Source organism: Aquarana catesbeiana, linkage group LG09, assembly GCF_042186555.1.
Source record: "Aquarana catesbeiana isolate 2022-GZ linkage group LG09, ASM4218655v1, whole genome shotgun sequence".
NCBI classification, from domain to species: Eukaryota; Metazoa; Chordata; class Amphibia; order Anura; family Ranidae; genus Aquarana; species Aquarana catesbeiana.
In genome coordinates, this window is record NC_133332.1 from 231,822,541 (window position 1) to 231,843,079 (window position 20,539).

Below are 20,539 nucleotides of genomic sequence, written 5' to 3' on the forward strand. Positions count from 1 at the left end.
AAAAAAAAATCATATATTATATAGATTCATTACATGCAGAGTGATATATTTCAAGCATTTCTTTCTTTTAATTTTGATGATTATGGCTTACAGCTAGTGAAAACCCAAAATTCTGTATCTCAGAAAATATGAATATTACATAAGACCTATAAAAAAAGAATTTTTAAAACAGAGATATTGGCTCTGTGCACTCAATATGTGGTTGGGGCTCCTTTTGCATGAATTACTGCATCAATGCAGTGTGGCATGGAGGCGATCAGCTTGTGGCACTGCTGAGGTGTTATGGAAGCCCAGGTTGCTTTGATCACAACCTTCAGTTCGTCTGCATTGTTGGGTCTGGTGTCTCTCATCTTCCTCTTGACAATACCCCATGTGATACCATGATCATTAAACCAGGTATTGGTACTTTTGGCAGTGTGGGCAGATGTTAAGTCCTGCTGAAAAAACTAAATGAGCATCTCCATAAAGCTGGTCAGCAAAGGGAAGCATGCTCTAGAATTTCCTGCTAGAGGGCTGCTCTGACTTTGAACTTGTTAAAACACAGTGGACCAACACTAGCATATGACATGACTCCCCAAATTATCACTGACTGTGGAAACTTTACACCGGACCTCATGCAACTTGGAGTCTGTGCTGCTCCACTCTTCCTCCAGAATCTGGGACCTTGATTTCCAAATGAAATGCAAAATTTACTTTCATCTGAAAAGAGGACTTTGGATCACTAAGCAACAGTCCAGTCCTTTTTCTCCTTAGCCCAGGTAAGATGCTTCTGACGTCCCTGGTTCAGGAGTGGCTTGACACAAGGACTGTGACAGTTGTAGCCCATGTCCTGGATACATCAGTGTGTGGTGACTCTTGAAGCACTGACACCAGCCGTAATCCACTCCTTGTGAATCTCCCCCAAATTCTTGAATGGCCTTTGCTTCACAATCCCCCCAAGGCTGCGGTTATCCCTGTTGCTTGTACACCTTTTTCTACCACCCTTTTGCCTTACACTCAACTTTCCATTAATATGCTTTGATACAGCACTCTGTGAAACAGCCAGCTTCTTTAGCAATGATCTTTTGTGACTTACCCTCCTTGTGGAGGCGGTCAATGACTGTCTTCTGGACAATTGTCAAGTCAGCAGTCTTCCATGATTGTGTAACCTACTGAACCATCCAATCATGTACAAGCAAAAATGCTGATTATTTTCCTTGCATGTCCCCCTCAGATTTACAGCAACTGCACTTCCAAATGCACTTGTAGTGCAAAGTGGATTTGCCATTAATAAATAAACCCCCATGAGTCTACAATATTGAACTCTTTCACAATATTCTAATTCTCGGAGATACTGAATTTTGGGATATTACTAGCTGTAAGCCATAATCATCAAAATTAAAAGAAATAAATGCTTGAAATAGATCACTCAGTGTGTAATGAATCTATATAAAATATATGACTTTTTGAATTTAATTACTGAAATAAAAACTTTTTCATGATAGTCAAATGTTTTGCGATGCACGTGTGTGTGTGTATATATACACACACACACACACACTTAACCTACAGTCCTGTGCATTTATATTACAACTGAATGTATCAGTGAATCATTCCTACCACTTATATTTTAGCAAGGGGATATGATCCCATTTAAAGTATGTTGTAACAAGCAATATATAATGTGAAAATGGAGGAAATGCACCAAGTATTGTCTGTCATCAGTGGTGCACTTGTTTGGCCTAAGGCAGAGAAGTTATTTAAAGGTTTTCTAAATGTCACAGCTTTGTTCTTGTCGGCCGGTGATGTTAGAAAGTGAAATTCATGGGTAGAAAAAAAAATGTTGAACACTTAAAGGTTTAAAAAAAAAAAAAAATCTGAACGATCTTGAAGTTTGTAAACTTTGTGAAGATCCCCACACATTTACTTCCTGGAATTCTGTGACTCGTTCTCACTACTGTGAGCAGGCACTGCTGTGTCACACATTTAATGCGTCAACCACTTTGTATATTGAACCTTCTTTATGTCTTGATGGAATACTGGTAAAGAAGATTGGATTTTATACCGAGTTGCCGGACCTTCGTATTTCTTCTATACCATGTTACAGATTGTGCAGTCGTCATATGGACACCAGTAATTATTTTTCCAGACGACTTATTACTTTACTTTGGTAGTAGCACCAGATTTGCTCATATAGGGCACATTTTACAGAGCCTGCCTTCTGAACTACAGCAGTGCTGAGAGGAGGAGTTTCAGGTGGAGTTAGTACAATCACAGATTAAAGGCAGCAAGGTACCATGGGATATGTTGTCCTTAGAAAATTTAGGTAAAAAGCAGCAGAGAGGCTGCAAAGCATGCTGGGAATTCAGGAAGCTGTGGAAAGAGATGGCCAGGAGACAGGCAGAACATGAAAAGAGATTTTTCAAGTATATTGGATTGTCAAATATAACTTTTTTGTATTGGTATTACAATGCTGATATTATAAAATAAAAATGTATGCTGTGACCAGAGAACTCCTTCAACACTGAACAGGTCTTTATAATTCTACCCCACTGGCTACTGTATCTTTGGAAAGGAGTAGATCTGTAAAGCTAAGTGTGCAGGTAGCAAAGTTAAATTCAAATACAATCTTACATAGTTACATAGTAGATGAGGTTGAAAAAAGACACAAGTCCAACCTATGTGTGTGATTATATGTCAGTATTACCTTGTATATCCCTGTATGTTGTGGCTGTTCAGGTTCTTATCTAATAGTTTCTTGACTATCGATGCTCCCTGCTGAGACTACCACCCATGGAAGGGAATTCCACATCCTTGCTGCTCTTACAGTAAAGAACCCTCTATGTATTTTAAGGTTAAACCTCTTTTCTTCTAATTTTAATGAGTGGCCACGTGTCTTGTTAAACTCCTTTCCGCAAAAAAGTTTTATCCCTATTGTGGGGTCACCAGTACGGTATTTGTACACTGAAATCATATCCCCTCTCAAGTGTCTTCTCCAGAGAGAATAAGTTCAGTGCTCGTAACCTTTCCTCATAACCAATATCCTCCAGACCCTTTATTAACTTTGTTGCCCTTCTTTGTACTCACTCCATTTCCAGTACATCCTTCCTGAGGACTGGTGCCCAGAACTGAACAGCATACTCTAGGTGTGGCTGGACCAGAGTCTTGTAGAGTGGAAAAATTATTGATTTATCTCTGGAATTAATCCCCTTTTTAAAGCATGCCAATATTCTGTTTGCTTTGTTATCAGCAGCTTGGCATTGCATGCCATTGCTGAGCCTGTCATCTACTAGGACCCCCAGGTCCTTTTCCATCCTTGATTCTCCCAGAGGTTCTCCCCCAGTGTATAGATTGCATTCATATTTTTGCCACCAAATGCATTATTTTACATGTTTCTACATTGAACCTCATTTGCCATGTAGTTGCCCACCCCATTAATTTGTTCAAATCTTTTTGCAAGGTTTCCACATCCTGCGGAGAAGTTATTGCCCTGCTTAGCTTAGTATCCCACGCACGGTTCAGGACACACTTTAGATCTCATCTTCAAAGAGAATATGGACATCAACGTATTTGACAACACTCCACTACCATGGACGGACCACCATGCTATCAAATTTAAAATCACCACTAACCCCATCCTCCAAAAACAGAAACGCGCAATAGCAACACACTGGAATAGATCTCAGAAGAAACTACACTCTGAACTCTTCAAAACTACATTATCAAGCAAAATTCTTTTGCTAAACTCAAACCTCTTAACGGAACAAACACTCAACTCCCTAAACAATGTTTTACTACAAACAGCAGACTCAGTGGCGCCAAAACGCAGAACACTCGTCCGCAAAAAAAACTCGAGTTGGTTTAATGGTACTCTCACCCTACTCAAGCAAGAACGTAGAAGAGTGAGAGAGCATGGAGAAGAAATCCCACCAAGGAAAACCATGCTAACTACAAAGCACTCACTGTGAAATACCACAAGGCAATCTTCAAAGCCAAAAAAGAGCATTTCTCAGACACCATCTCATCCGCTTTAAACCGCCCGCGGGAACTTTTCAAAATAGTTGCTCAGTCAATGAACCCGACCTGCTTAGAGCCCCCAGCAAACGATACTCAAGAATTCTGCAACGAGTTATCAGATTTCTTCATCGACAACATTCGGAAAGCAATTCATCAGAAAATAACAACCAACCTCACTCAACCAAAGCAAAAAGAGGATATCGACACGAACATCACTCAACCACCGAATTTCTTTTTGTCCCCAATCACCACTGACACGACTATAAACATCATCAGAAGCCTTCGAGACAGCACATCACCGAACGACATCATCCACACCAAACTGTTTAAAGAATGTTCCGACATCTTGGCCCCTACCCTAACACATCTCATAAATCAATCATTTAAAGAAGGGACTGCGCCAACCTCCCTCAAGCAAGGCATCGTCAAACCCCTGCTAAAGAAACCCAATCTCGACCCTAAGGACCCTAACTGACGCAGACTAATAACAAGCCTCAATACCATCTCCAAGATTATAGAGAAAGCAGTAGTACAACAGCTACAACGCCACCTGGACACTCACCAACTCCTGGACCCTCTGCAATCAGGCTTCCGCCCAGGCCATGGCACAGAAACAGCACTTCTCAAAATATGGGATGACGCCCTTGAAGCAGCAGATGACGGAGAACCGAGTCTCCTGGTACTGTTAGACCTCATCGCAGCATTCGATACAGTGGACCACAATACTTTACTTGTCCGCCTCGCAGAAGTTGCAGGAGCTACAGATTCTGCTCTAAAATGGTTTACATCCTTCTTAGAGAATCGCTCCCAGACAGTGAAACTAGGAACATTCACCTCGGAAACTCGGGCAGTCTCCTGTGGAGTCCCTCAGGGCTCACCCTTGTCACCAGTGCTATTTAACATCTACATCCGCCCACTTCTCAATATCATCAAGAAAACCGATCTCTGCTTCCACTCATACGCTGACGACACCCAACTCTACCTTCGCATCAATGGACAAAAAGACCTTCATCAGCAATTACAGAAATGCCTCACTTTAATAGATGACTGGATGACCACTAGCTCCCTCAAACTCAACGAATCAAAAACAGAAATTCTTCTCCTGCAAGCTAACAAAAATTCCAAAATAAAGACTCCGTGGACACCTCCCACCATCCTCGGACAGACCATCTCCCCCCAGCACCAAAGCCAAGAGTCTCGGAGTCATCTTTGACTCAGGAATGACAATGGATGCACAAATAGGATCAGTGGTGAGCGGATCCCACCATCTCCTCCGCCTGCTACGCAGACTCATTCCCTTCATCCCAGAAGAGGACAAAGCGGCAGTTGTGGGAACAATCATCAATTCCCGACTCAACTACGCAAATTCGCTCTACGTAGGACTACCACAATATCAGCTTGCGTGCTTGCAACTCATTCCAAGACACGCCGGCAAGACTCTTAACAGGAAAAAAACCCTGGGAATCCATCTCCCCATCCCTAAAGAGCCTTCATTGGCTAACCATGAAGAATCGGATCACATTCAAGACCCTCTGCCTCACCCACAAATGCATACAAGGAAAAGGTCCACTATATATCCGGGAGAAAATAAAACACTACACACCGAATCGCAGTCTGCGATCAGCTAACCAAAACCTCCTTATCATTCCCAAATACCGCTACAAAGCTAAGGGAGAACGACGATTCGCAGTCCAAGGACCTCGACTATGGAATGCTCTCCCAACCAACATCCGCATGGAAGAAAGCCACCAGGCCTTCAGGAAAAAACTAAAGACCTTCCTTTTCTAGAAGCTGACTACAGAGAATGCATCTAGCGCCTTGAGGCGATTCAGTTCGCATTTGCAGCGCTCTACAAATCATTCATTCATTCAGTATCGTCCACAAATACAGAGATTGAACTATTTACCCCATCCTCCAGGTTGTTTATGAACAAATTAAACATGATTGGTCCCAGCACAGAACCCTGGGGGACCCCACTACCCACCCCTGACCATACTCTCCATTTATCACCACCCTCAGAATTCGCCCTTGTAGCCAGTTTTCAATTCAAGAGATTGGTTTTGGCAAGAATGATTCTTCATGAATCCATGCCGATTACTGCTAATGATACCGTTCTCATTACTAAAATCTTGTGTATAGTCCCTTATCATCCCCTCCAAGAGTTTACATACTATTGATGTTAGGCTAACTGGTCTGTAATTCCCAGGAATGTATTTTGGGCCCTTTTTAAATATTGGTGCTACATTGGCTTTTCTCCAATCAGCTGGTACCATTCCATTCTGGCAATTACTTGACTGACTTCCCTAAGTACCCTCGAGTGCAAGCCATCTGGTCCCGGTGATTTATTAATGTTAAATTTCCCAAGTCTAATTTTAATTCTGTCCTCTGTTAACCATGGAGGTGCTTCCTGTGATGTGTCATGAGGATAAACACTGCAGTTTTGGTTACTGAAGCCCCCCCGATTCCCTTGTGAAGACTGAGGAGAATAAATTCAATACCTTCACCATCTCCCCATCCTTTGTAACTAGATGGCCTTCCTCATTCTTTATGGGGCCAATATGGTGTGTCCTCTTTTTTTACGGTTTACATACTTAAAGAATTTCTTGGGATTTTTTTTGCTCTCCTCCGCTATGTGTCTTTCATGTTCTATCTTAGCCGTCCTTATTGCACCCTTACATTTCTTGTTGCATTCTTTATAAAGGCTGAATGCTGATTATGATCCCTAAACCTCGTATTTTTTGAAGGCCTTCTTCTTTGCTTTTATATGCATTTTTACATTGAAGTTAAGCCATTCAGGACTTTTGTTCGCTCTTTTAAAAATGTATTACCCAATGGGATGCATTGGCTAATGCCCTTATTTAATATGCTCTTAAAGCAAACCCATCTCTCCTCCATGTTCTTTGTTCCAAAGATTTTATCCCAATTTATGCCTTCTAGCAAGGTTCGTAGTTTAGGGAAGTTGGCTCTTTTGAAACTCAGCGTCTTTGTATTCCCCTTATATTTCCTATTTGTGTGATTTATACTGAAGCCAATTGACCTGTGATCGCTGTTACCTAAATTGCCCCGTATTTCCACATCCGTGATCAGGTCTGTATGGATGGTAATTAGTAGATCAAGTAACGCTTTATTTCTAGTTGGTGCTTCTACCATCTGACCCATAAAATTGTCCTGCAAGACATTTAGGAACTGGCAAGCCTTAGATGAATACGTGGTTCCCTCCACCCAGTCTATGTCTGGGTAATTAAAATCCCCCATTATGATAACACTATCCTATCCTTGCTGCTAATCCAAATTGTGATAGGAGATCTGTGTCCCCTTCCTCCCTCAGGTTAGGGGGCCTATAGCATACTCCCAGTATTATTTTCCCCTTAGCTTCATCCCTTTGGAGCTCTACCCATAAGGATTCCACCTCCTTCCTAGCTCCCTTAGCGATGTCCTCTCTCACACTCACTTGTACATTATTCTAGACATATAGGCATACCCCTCCCCTTTTTTTACCCTCTCTATCCTTGTGATAAAGGGTATACCCTTGAATGGTTCCCAGCTAATCATGAGAGCTGTTGAACCAGGTCTCTGAAATTTCCACAAAATCCAAATCCTCCCCGTACAACAGTATCTCTAGTTCACCCATCTTGTCTGCCAGGCTCCTGGCATTGGTGAACATGCCACATAGTTTAGACCGGTTGCATATTATCCTCTTATTGGGTGTTCCGAGATTGCAACTAGGACTTGCTACAATACTTACCTTTGATTTATGTGCTTTGGTCAACCTACCACTAATGCCCCAATACTACCCTCTAGAATATGTTCCGCGCTGACTATCTCCACCTTTGGGCCCCCCGTCACCTAGTTTAAAAAAAACATTTAACTTTTTGGCCATCTTCATTCCCAGCTGATCTGCACCCTCCTCAATTATCTGCAGTCCATCCCTTCTATAGTACTGGTTATCGACTGAGAAGTGGGCCCAGTCCTCCAGGAACCCAAACCCCTCCTTACTACACCAGCTCCTCAACCACTTGTTTACTTCCCTAATCTCCCTCTGCCTTTCTGGTGTGGCTCGGTGTACTGCTAGTATTCCTGAGAATACTACCTTGGAGGTCCTTTTCCTCAATTTAGCTCCCAAGTCCCTAAAATAGTACTTTAGGACACTCCATCTGCCTCTGACTTTGTCATTGGTGTAAACGTGCACCATGACAGCTGGGTCTTCCCTAGCCCCTCCCAGTAATCTGTCCACCAGATCTGAGATGTGCCGAACCCGAGCGCCCGGTAGACAACATACAGTTTGGCGCTTTAGGTCTTTGTTACAGATTGCCCTTTCTGTCCTTCTAAGAATGGAGTCCCCTACCACCAGAATCTGTCTTTCCTTTCCCTTCGCTTCCCCCCCCACTCTCACTGGAGGAGTTCTTTCCCCGGCAGTCTAGATTAGCCTCCAAACTGGCCCTGTCCAATCTATGGTGCAGCTTGACACATTTAAATTATAAGCAAAAGGTAAACTTTTTATATTCGATAGTGAGGGGTTAGAACAGTGATGGTCAACTTTCTTGGTACGAGGGCCTCAAGTGTTGTCCTAAGCATCACCAAAGGGTCACACAATAAAGTCAGTGAATATTCCGAGTCAGAGACAAAGACACAAAAGGATATTCAAAGACTATGGGCATGATACAAGAGAAGTTCAAAGACTACGGGCATGGTACAGGCGATGATCAGAGAATGCAGACGTGGTACAGGAGATTTTCCAACGGTTTCATCCTGCCTCTAGCTGCCCCTCCCATCTTCTCTGTGTCCCCACTGCAGCCTGAGATTGTGTAGACTGGCTGGTGTCTTCTACGGAGCTTTTTCTATTTCAGTTGCCTTCCAGCTGTCCATTTCCTCCATTTATTTATCTGTGGAGCCTACCTGACACACATGTGGGCGTATACACAGTGGTAAATGAAACTCCCCTCCCTCCTTTCTCCTCCTCCATGTCCTCCTATTGCTAAACACTTTGGAAGCGGGATATAGTATGTTGATTGATTACATTCACTAAGAAACTCTCACGTACCTGAAGGGAGACTGAAATGACGAGGTCAGCTTCTCTTGTATCTCCAGTCCTGGTCCCGCTGGGAGTGAAACAGAGCGAACGGAGGGACAGGAGGAACACGAGTGCCTACAGCTGTAGACCCGGAAACTTGTAGCAGAGGATGCGACTTCGGGACAGCAGGAGAATCGTCAGGCCCCGGAAGGCAGCCGTGCACCAAGGATCAGCTGGGGTAGAAGAGGCACTCCGCTTGAACAGTGGCACTGGAACATCAGATGATGTAGGAGTTCCTGGCAGGCTTACAGCAATATGTAGCAGCAGGTCCTAAGACCTAGTCGCAGACACTTGGGTGGTGGTAAGGAACCAAGCAGGAAGCTGGAGCAGGGTCACTAGGATAGCCGGGTTCAGTAACAGGCGGGCAGCAAGGTACAAGGTAGCAGGGTTTCAAGAATAGCCGCGTTCAGTAGCAGGCGGGCAGCAAGGTACAAGGCAGCAGACAGGAGCAGGGTCAAATGGGAAGCCAGGATCAGGAACCAGTAATCAACACAGAGGCAGAGTCCAGAGGCAAAGTCAAGGCAAGCCAGGTTCAGCAACGGATGTCAAACAGAATAAGCAGGATACTGGGTAGCAAGGAACAGCTGAAGACCAGTCAGCAACGGTCTGGGATCAGGGTACTTCCTTAAGCCGCCTGGCATCTCCTTAATGACACAGATGGCAAAAAGAAAAAAAAAAACTGACAGCAGTTTTAACCCTTCCCGTCTCTATCCAATATAATATAATATAATATAATATAATATATATATATCTCACAAAACCTTTTACTCATTTTAATGTGGAACCAAAAGTACAGCCCCAGAGTTCATGGTCTTCTGGTCATGTGATGTGTGATCTCAGCAACCTACCTAATCTGTACTGTGGACATCTTTAAAAATACAAACAGACATAGTTTGTTAAACACATCTTTATTGAAAAGTCTTCCCACTAAAGTGCATACTTGCATAAAGAAACAAGATCAGCATTACATAAATCAAACTTCAAGTTAAAAAAGTCAGAATAAAAAAAAAAAATTGCATACAAAATATGCTTTGGTTTTATATATAGTGGGCTCATCGCCTTGTATGCTGAGATACTGCCAAAAAGCTAACAGGTTTAGATATATGGCAGTATATATATCTATGTATTTTTCAAGTATGATCACTTACTACTTTTTCCATTAGAAAAGCAGAATCCTATGTCATTATTGTGGCAAGGCGAGTGCAATCCTCGAGAGATCCTTGGCATTAGAGAAGGACAACTCATCCTAATTAAGTAAAATCCTTTGTTCTAGTGTAACTGTGTACTGTATATGTATTGTGTTCATTTCAAATAAAATTCTTGTATGATCCAATCTGGCTAAGCATGTTCACAAAATGAACTTGCAATTAAGAAGCATGCCAGATGATCACATGGATAGGTTGGAAAACAGAGTTATTTTCTGCCTAATAATGTAGATAAACCAGCACTGCCTAGTATTCCCTGTGAAGAATTCATCTGATCAACAGAGGTGCATGTCAGATGGAAAAATAATCCCTGGGAATTCTGATCACTCCTCACAGATCAATCGGAACCCCTGTGTTTCATTGGAACCCTGTAAATATACAGATGAAAATGTTGGCCTTTTGACCATCACAGTACAAAACCAAATCTTCAATAGTTCCCAAGGACCTTCCCTTTTCTTTAGTATGACTAATCAATTATAATAAAGGTTTTAGGGTTGAAGGGGACTGCCACATGCCAGGCTAGGTGTTCACAATGTTGCTGTGGAGTACAGTTTTCTGCTTGCAGGTAAAGACTTCTACTTCGAGTAGGTAGAGGTTTGGGGTCGTACACAAGTAAACATTCTGAGGTGAGGTGAGATCATTTAGAAGGGCTGTTAAGTAGACTTCAAGATTAGCTATATAAAAGTTTTAGGAGATTATTACAGTTGGAGGTATTTAAAACCAAGGTGACATAGTTGTGAGCAATATGTACCAACATACAGCTGGCTTCCTGTCCAGGAATCTCAGAAAGGGTCGGTTCACACCAAAACACGGTTTAGGAAAAGGAGAGCACCATGTTCAAAACGCACTACCTTTGTTATCTGCTGCAGGTGCTAATATGTTGTTAATGGCACCCCAAACATAGTATATTTACAGGCAGCAGAGTGCATGGTACTGCAGTACCATGCACTTTTGTGTGCCGAATTTTTCAAAAGTAGTACATGCACTACTTTGTGCGTCCCTTTGCGATTTGCAGCTTATTCAAATGAATGGGCTGCAAAATTGCACTGCAGAGGAACACGCAGTAATCACAGAGAAACAGTGTTGCCAACCGTCAGTATTCTTACTGGCAGCCAGTAAAAAACAGGCAATTTTCTCCTGCCAGAAAATGCCAGTAAAAGGTTGCCAGTAAAAAATATGGCTCTGACACTTGGCTTGGTTCAGAGTTGGCTGAGACCATCCCAGTGCCTGCTACAGTGTGATCGGGTGGCTCTGGCGGAGGCGGTGCCTGAGCATGTCGTGTGATGTCATGGTGCAATGGAGCCAAGCAGAGCGGCCAGAGCCTCTTGTGCGGGTCTGCAGTATTGGAGCAAGGCAAGCCAGGACCGGGACCGTCAGTGCTGTTTAGACTGGAGTGGACTGGGGGAAGCGCTTGGCTTGGAGAAAGACTGTCACTGTGACTCAGGAGGGGAAGTGTTGTGTCGGTGGGGTCTCATCATCATCTGTGCTGCTGCACACTGCTGTCAGTGTCACTGTGAGAGTCAATTTTATGTGAGTGTGCGCCCATTCTAATTTCCTGCCCTCCTGAGTCCTGTCCCTGAGCTACTTACTTACTTACTATATGGAAAATAAAATAAGAAATATGTTTTTTACCTTATCTACTTTAAATCATATTGCTAATTGCATATTGTATTTGTTTGTAGCCTAAATACTCTCATTTGCACTTAAAACTGTAATTTTGTAACTTTTGGAAATGGCAGTAAAAACTTGGCTGTGCCAGTAAATTTTGGGTGTTGTGTCAGTAAATTTCAATCTGGTAGGTTGGCAACACTGCAGAGAAACGTGGCCTGTGTTCCTGTGCGATTCGGATATGAACCAACCCTAAAAAAACCTGTAATTTTCCTTGTCTCATACGACAGCTTACTCTGTAGTTTCTGCAGTTCCTTTAGTATTCAACACTTCCTGGGAATGTTGTATGTCTGTGCCACCTGCAATGCAAAGTAGTTCTATCCTCTGACCCATATGTCACTGCTGAGTCCTGTAGTAAAATCGCCTTCTTAATAAATCCTAATACTGTTGATCTAGAAGAAGCCAAAATAAAACCTGACAGAGACAGTTGCAAGTTTTGGCTCCATTGAAGTTCAAGCAAACATTTGGCACCAAACCTGCTTCTCTAGTGCCTACCAAAATCATCCTGATACTCTCTTCCTTCAGGGTGCCTAAATACTTGGTGTGCTAAAATGAACATGTGGTACTAATTTTTTTTAGTATGTGTGTGTGCGCTTTACAGCAGACTAGTGTTTAAATACTAACATAAAGCACCATTGAAGCAGAACTCCACCCAAAATGGGAAAGTTCTGCTTTAAGTCCTCCTTCCCTGCCACAATAAATATACACTTATATTGATTGGGGTCCTTCACACACAAACACACACAGGTTAAATGTAATTTTTTCACATAATGCTATTTTTTTTTGGAATGAGTGGTTCTATAAGCTAGCCACAACTAATTCAGGATAGCCATAGGCTGCAACTGCTAAACAGTCATTTGTTTAAACTGTTGCACTGCCAAATGTGGCAAGGGGAGGAGGACATAAAGCAGAACTTTCCCTTTTGGGTGGAGTTCTGCTTTCATGGTGCTTTGTGTTAGTATTTAAATACTAGTCTGCTTTAAAGCACATACATAGTAAAAAAAAAAAAAAAGTACCACATGTTTATTTTAGCACACCAAGTATTTAGGCACTCTGAAGGAGCAGAGCATCAGGATTTTTTTGATAGGCACTAGAGAAGCAGGTTTGGTGCCAAATTTTGGTTTAAATGTGAATGGAGCTAAAACTTGCAGCTGTCTCAATCAGGATTTATTTTGGCTTTGTCTAGATCAACAGTATTAGGATTTATTAAGAAGGCTATTTTACTACAGGACTCGGCAGTGCCATATGGGTCAGAGGATAGAACTACTCTGCATTACAGGTGGCACAGACATACAACATTCCCAGGAAGTGTTGAATACTTAAGGAACTGACAGAGGTGGCAATGATCAAAAAAGAGGGAGATAGGAGACATGGGCAGCCAGTGAGTGAGTGTAATACCTATTTTAGAGAAACCTTTAATCTTGATAATTTCTTTTTGGAGGACAGGGTCACTTTAATTTTCTCAAGGTAACTAAGTTGCCTAAAAGGATAAACACCCCCCCCCCCCCTTTTCCATGACCAAAGACAGCAACATGTCCAATGACCAAAATAGCTCTTCACAACTTCAGCACGCAGGTGATAAGTGATCATTCTAGATGACGCATTTCAGACTGGAGGAAGTTATGTCCAAAATGTGTCGTCCTGTATACTCACCTGTATGCTGAATTTGCAATGCTTATTTTGCCAATTGGACATGCTGCTGCCTTGTGTCATTTGGAGGTTGGGTGCAAACAGGAGGGCTGTTTGGCAGCTGGTTTGAGTGGAACAAGTTTGTTTCAATAACAGAACCCTACATTCAACTGAAAAGACAAAGGCTATAGATGCGTGTTATTGTTTCTGGCAAAGATTCTGCGGTGCCGATACTGAAACACATCGTCCTTTCATGGATAGTCCCTTAATATTTAATACTGAATTATGAATAACTAATTAAGAAAGTGGGGGTGTAGTCAAGTGCAATTGATTCTAAACTGAGAAAGTAAGGCACTTCTGGTATCAGTCTGCTAACCTGGAGTGTTTCATCAGTGAGAATCCAAAGGCATGTAGCTGCAGGGAGTATTCAATGCTGTAGATTTTCTTAGGTATATGACTTACAAATCCCTCTACAGTATGAAGGGAGAGAAGATGTCCTTATTATTCAGGTGCAAGTTCAAGTCCTAGAAGTAGAACATATTTGTATAAATATAAGCCATATATAATATAAATAACTCACATTATGTTCCCCAGTTCCAATAATCTACCCACAAATCTAGAATTCACATTTAGTGAGAACACAATTTTAATTATTATCGTAACACTGACTTGAACGCTGAATTCCACGTATGGTTTTTTTTGCATAGCTACATTGATCCAGGTATGCAAGTATACATATTCTTTACTTGAAGGACCACTAAAGAAAGGGGAAATCACTGTAGTAGTTGCAGCTACTACAGTGATTGCTGCAGTCTTTTGTGTCCTGTGCTGAGCAGCGGTCCTTTCATATAGTGAACACAGGGGGTCGCTCGCTCACCATGGCAGCCATTTACAGAATAATTTGAATTAATACAAGGCGTTCCCTAATTGAATGAGGTGGCGCGGTAACATCTCACTCTCTACCTTGTCCAATCAGAAAATGCATTATACTCATTTGAAAAATTTAAAGATGTTCTGTGAGCCTAGGTTCACACTATTAATCTCACAGGAATGAGCATTCCTATGCAATTCACTGCAGTGCATTTAAGCCCATTCAGTTTGAGTTTTAAATAGGAGTGTAACATGTTGCAAAAAAAAAAAAGAAGGCCATGTTTTACTTACCCTTGCCACACTCCAGCACTGTCCCCAGCTTCCACCTTGGTCCAGTGAGGCCGGTTCTTAGTGGACTGAACGTCCACGTCATTCTGCCCATTTTCTGTGAGCCCAGCCTGTCGTTGAAACAAACCCTTGGGGCATGTCATGATTCAGCCTAGGCTCACATAACCCCAGGACTGAGAGACACTTGTCAGGCTGCTCAGTCCAGGAAAATTGCCCAACCCCCACCGAGTCAAGAGGAAGGACCCCAGATGTCACTGGAAGACTGAACAAAAAAAAAATAAATAAATAAAAAAAAGGTATAGGGTGTTTTCTTTTAAGAAAAAGATCTGGGGGGCTTCTAGATTAATAAAACTGTATTACTTATTTTTAAAACATATTATTTCTTTGGCACTCAGTGCAATTCACAAAACTGTAAGAATGGCAAGACACAAGGAAACCAAATTTTAATAACCTATAAACTCAAGTTTTATACAATTTAAATTCTTTTTTTCAAATTCTTTATTTATAACAGGAACAGGGCCACACGGCCTACATTTTACAAGGTAACACATGAGACAAAATGGAGACCAATATTACTAACATCAACTTCTGACACATTAGGTACAACTTCTAGGATACATCTGTAGGATGTCACTTTCTTCTTCTGTCTCCTGGATTTCTCGTCCTATTGATATATATGTCATTATCAGTAGAGTCTGGTACTCAGAAATGTGATTGACTTCTGTGTTTATTTATGTCGAGAAGTGTTGTTGAGACACGTGCCTCCAGTCCCTTCATTTTCTCTTATTAGTAAAAAGGGATACCCAGTTATGGGAAAAGAAAAGGTTAGAAAGAGCAGTTAGGGTTAAATGAAAGCGAAGAAAAAAGGGGGATTGTTATTCATAGATGGGGGGGTAATGGGAAATGGAGGAAGGAAACGGGGTAGGGGGAAATGTTTCCTTGAGCATGGGGTGCCGCGGGGGTCTTCACATAGTACATTGATGTGAATTTGTGTTAACTTCGTCTAATGGGAAAGCGCTGTGTATGTAGGGGTACATTTTATGTATTAGTAGTGGATCCTCTTAGGGCCTGACCCTCATCTGAGTAAATGAAAATATTCCATTGTTGCCAAGTGTTGGAGAAGGTTTCTTGTCTGTTCTGTGCCGTGAGGATGAGGTCCTCCATACGCCTTATTTCCTCTACCTTTCCTATCCAAAGATCTATAGATGGTGGGTGTGTGGATTTCCAATGAAGTGGTATGCATGCCTTAGCTGCGTCCAGTAGGTGTCTTATCAGCAATCAGCGATATGTTTTCTCAGGAATGTTAGTCGCGTGTAGTAGGAAGAATGCGGGGTCGTCTGGAATGGTGCGTTCAGTAAATTTTTGGATCACTCTGCGTATCTCTTGCCAATAATGGGTCAGTCTGGGGCAAGACCAGAAGATGTGTATTAGTGTTCCCTTGTCTGCCCGGCAACGCCAACAAATGTCAGATGCTGTCGGGAAAAATTTGTGAAGCAGTGTTGGGGTCCTGTACCATCTCGATAGGAGTTTATAATTGGTCTCCTGGATCTTACTGCAGATGGAAGATTTGTGTGTAAACTTTAGAATGTATTGTTGTTTGGGCATGTTGAACTGACAGTTTAAGTCTTTTTCACATTTGACTAAACCCGGGGGTATGTAGTCTGCCTTTGGTGTAATTAATAAATTGTATGCTAGGGAAAGCGTGTGTGCAATAGGTCCCGTACTGTTTCAGAGTTCCTCTAGAGTTGTAAGGGGTTTATCGTCAGCGTCAGGTGGCTTTATGGAATGGAGAAAATGGCCTAGTTGCCGGGACCTCCAGAAGTCCAAGCAAAACCTTCCTCTGGGATCAGATAGTTCTGCTATAGTATTCCAACTTCCTCCCACACTAAAATGGGAGGCCTGATGTAGCCCCGCATCGCTCAGTCTCCGGAAAATAATATCCTGTATGCCTGGTGAGAACTTGGGATTGCCCAAGATGGGGTATAAAGGTGTGTTGGGAGAGGATAACAACACTTTAGAGATGAGTTGGGCACAGACTCGTGTCGTGTTGCCAATCAGTGGGTGACGTTTCGTTTCTGCTGGTAAATTTGTGTAGCACCAAGGGGATCTGTTGAGGGGGATTTCGCTTTGGTGTTGTTCTAGTTGTGCCCAGAGCTTGGTCTCTTGATGTCAACACCAATCTATGAGCCTCCCTATGTGTACTGCCTGGTGATAAGCACGAATATCCGGTACTGCAAGACCGCCATGTTGTTTGGGGAGGATCAACAGTTTATGTGGGAGTCGGGGTCTCTTCTTGGCCCATATGAATTCCGTAAAGGTGGATTGTATGTGTTTGAAGTATGATGGGGGGATATGGATAGGTAGTGCTTGCATGAGGTATAGAAACTTCGGGAGAATTGACATTTTTAAAATGTTACAGCGTCCTATCCATGAGGGGAGGCCCGCGTGCCACTGGTTGAGCAAAGATCTAACTGTCCGTAGTGATGGTGGAAAATGTAATTCATATAGCCACGAGAATGTGCAGGGAATTTGTGTGCCCAGGTACTTCAGGGCCGTCTTCATCCATTTTAAATTAAAATTGGACTGTAGTTGTGTGAGCTGGGACTGCGGAATTCCCACTCCCATCGCCTCTGACTTAGTGAAATTAATTTTTAAATTAGAGAGTGCCCCGTAAGTTTTAAATTCTTGTAGCAGGTTTGGAAGGGAGATCACGGGATTGGTGAGTGAGAACATAAGGTTGTCTGCATATGCCGACACCTTGTACTGGGTTTGGTTTATTGCTACACCTGTGATGTTAGGGTTTAATCGTACGTGGCATAAAAAAGGTTCCGAGAGTGCAAAGAGGAGAGGGGACAAAGGGCACCCTTGTCTGGTCCTGTTAGCAATCGGAAAGGAATTTGATAGCATGCCGTTGGCTTTAACTCTAGCAGACGGCGATCCGTATACCGCTGTAATCCATCTGATCATGTTGGGGCCCAGACCCACATGTCGTAACGTAGCGAACATAAATGCCCAACTGACACGGTCAAATGCTTTTTCCGCATCCGTTCCTATGAAGACACTAGGAGTAATGGTGCGGGTGGCCGTGTAGAGTAGATTCAGGACTTTGGTGGTGTTGTCTCTGGCCTCTCTGTTTGGAACAAAGCCAACTTGGTCTAGATGTATTAGGTGTGGTAGGTGGGTTTGTAGTCTTGTGGCAATAATTTTGAGGTCGGTATTTAGCAGGGAGATGGGGCGATAACTCCCGCAGTAAGTTAGGTCTTTGCCCTCTTTTGGGATGACGGATATTTGGGCTTGCAATGTGGTGGTGTGTAGTTTTTCTCCTCTGAGGAGGCTATTTAGAAGTTTAACTAAGTGATCACCCAGTGAAGGTAGTAGCGTCTTGTAGTATTGGAGCGTGAGGCCGTCTGGCCCAGGGGCTTTCCCCAGTTTAGTGTTTTTAATTGCTAATTGTAGCTCGGGTAGTGTGATAGGATCTTTCAGTAGGTCACACGTCTCTGCAGGCAGGGTGGGCATACGAGAGGTGGTTATATAGTCATTTATACGGTCCAATGATGGGGATGTCTTGTGTAGATTATAAAGTGACTCATAAAAGGATTGGAATTCCTGTGTTATGTGTTGGGGTAGGGTTACATTTTGACCTGTCGCGGAGTGAAGAGACGGTATATAGGATGCCAGTGTTTGGGAACGTAGGGATTGTGCCAGTAGTTTACCACATTTATTACCCGATTCAGAGACTTTCTTACGCAAGAATGGAGCGCTGCTTTAGCTTTAAAGTTAAGTAGATCGGTTACTTGTGTGCGTATTGCGTCAAGTTCGTTTCCTATGAGATTGGTCGGGGTTTGTTTGTGTCTGATTTCCAGGTCTTGGAGTTTGTTCAGTAGTAAGGTTAGTTGTGCTGTTCTTTGTTTTTTAATTCTTGCGCCATGTTTGATGAATGTACCGTGTATTACTGCCTTATGGGCTTCCCACACTAGGCCCGCGTCGCAGTCAGTGTCGTTGTTAGTCTGGAAGTAATTGTTTATTTCCCTTGTCACATCTGTGAGTACCTCGGGGGACTGTAATAGACTTTCGTTAAGTCTCCACAATTTCTTTTGGCTTCTGTAGAGGTCTGCCAGTGCGTATGTCAGAGTGACCGGGGCATGGTCCGACCACATGATGGATCCCAGTGAGGCATCTTTTACTGCGTGTAGTTGGTTGTGGGGGAGTAGAAAATAGTCTATAGGTGTATATACGTTATGTGACCGGGAGAAGAATGAATAGTCGCGTTCACCGTGGTGGAAAAGCCGCCAGACGTCAATTAGTTGCGATGAATGGAGAGCTAAATGGATAGCTTTACGCATGCCGCGAGTGGTAGCGGAGCGTCCCGTCAAAGTATCCACCTCGGGATGTAATGGGGTATTGAGGTCTCCACCCACAATGAGCTGCCCTTCGGAGAATTTTCGCAAAATGGTTAGGTGTTTTTTGACGAAGGTTTCTTGCTGAATGTTCGGGGCATAAAGATTGGCAATGGTTACCCCAATACCCCCAATCTGGCCTTTATTGAATAAGAACCTGCCCAACAGATCAGACCTAACGTCAGTTAGGGAACATGGTAATTTGGCCAAAATCAAAATTGAGACACCCCTGGATTTGGCTTCCGAATTGGTAGAATTATATACTATTGGAAAATATCTGTTTTTGAGAATTGGGAATGTGTTTTCGCGAAAATGAGTCTCCTGTAGCAGGACAACGTCTTCCTTTAGTCGTCTCATATCTTTAAGCATCATCCGTCTCTTTTCGGGTATGTTAAGACCCTTTGCATTTAAAGAAACAATCTTAATCTTGTCCATGCTCGAGGGAACTGGGGTGTGGGGAGAAAAAGAGTGTGAAGAATGGGAATGAGAGGATTAGAAGATACAGAGCCTGATAGGGGAAGGGGGGGGTAGGAAAGAAGTACATGAAGTAGGACTAGTCACCAGAGTCGACCAGTCTTCTAGTGGTAGACGAAGTGTCCGCCGGGAGAATGTTCCCGCAGCGAGCACCCAATCCATTTAACTAAGAATCTAAAGTTTTAGCAAAAAACAATTGCTATTGCGCTCCTCAGTGTCATTTGGGTGATGAGCGTTGGCCTAGGTGGGGATGTGTTCAGCAAGGGCTACCAGGGAACTCCCGGTCCCTTCCCGACCGCATCTGCCTAATCTGCATAGGTGTGTGTGGGTTGGAGATTAATAGTTAATATTGTGTGGTGATAAGGTGTATGTGACATGAGGACCCAGAAACATAAAAATCTACATTTTGCGTAAAATTCTATACGTTAATATAACAGAACTTCAGCTCAACAAAATTAAGATAAAGGCTGACTTATCATAGAAAAAAAAAAAACTTGCCACCCGCCCACCGCTCCCCGCATCCACCCCCGCGGGCTCCCCCAGCCCTCGCCCCGGGTTCCCCCCAGCCCGGGTATCCCAAGGACACCCAGGAAGGTAGGGCCGAAAATGAAGAAGAAAATGGCTCCTCCTTATGACACGCCCCTCCCCCGATCTCCCCCCCCCCATGTGTCATAACAGTCTTTCCATTTACCCCATCGTTAGTAGTTATAAAATAACTTCAGTTTTCAACAATGGTGTTATTCTCCTATAGCAGCTGTTCTGTCGGATTCCCTTGGTTCTATACACTGCAATAAGTGACTTCCAGCTGCATGTATATCCAAGAAAGTCTCAGCTTACTGAGTCCAATTGTGAGACCTTCCAATGGGGTTACTCACGTGACCTATATTGGAGTAACTCTGTGCTTCCTGATGTTTCTGGTTCGCCCAATCGTCCCAGGTCTG

At 43.0% G+C, this 20,539-nt stretch overlaps 1 protein-coding gene across 2 annotated transcripts in view; it reads right to left on the reverse strand.

Annotated features, from left to right (window-relative positions):
* LOC141108370 (UDP-N-acetylhexosamine pyrophosphorylase-like protein 1) overlaps positions 1-20,539 on the reverse strand; it is a 63,512-nt gene that overhangs the window by 16,548 nt on the left and 26,425 nt on the right. Inside the window, exon 9 of one of the 2 annotated variants that reach the window (XR_012236056.1) lies at positions 13,946-14,093. Coding sequence is in view for 1 of the 2 variants with exons in the window: in XM_073599932.1 (XP_073456033.1) it covers positions 14,040-14,093 (54 nt within the window). In the remaining variant the exon portion in view is untranslated. Of the gene's footprint in view, positions 1-13,702; positions 14,094-20,539 lie in introns of those variants that run through there. The other variant, XM_073599932.1, reaches the window with a different exon arrangement.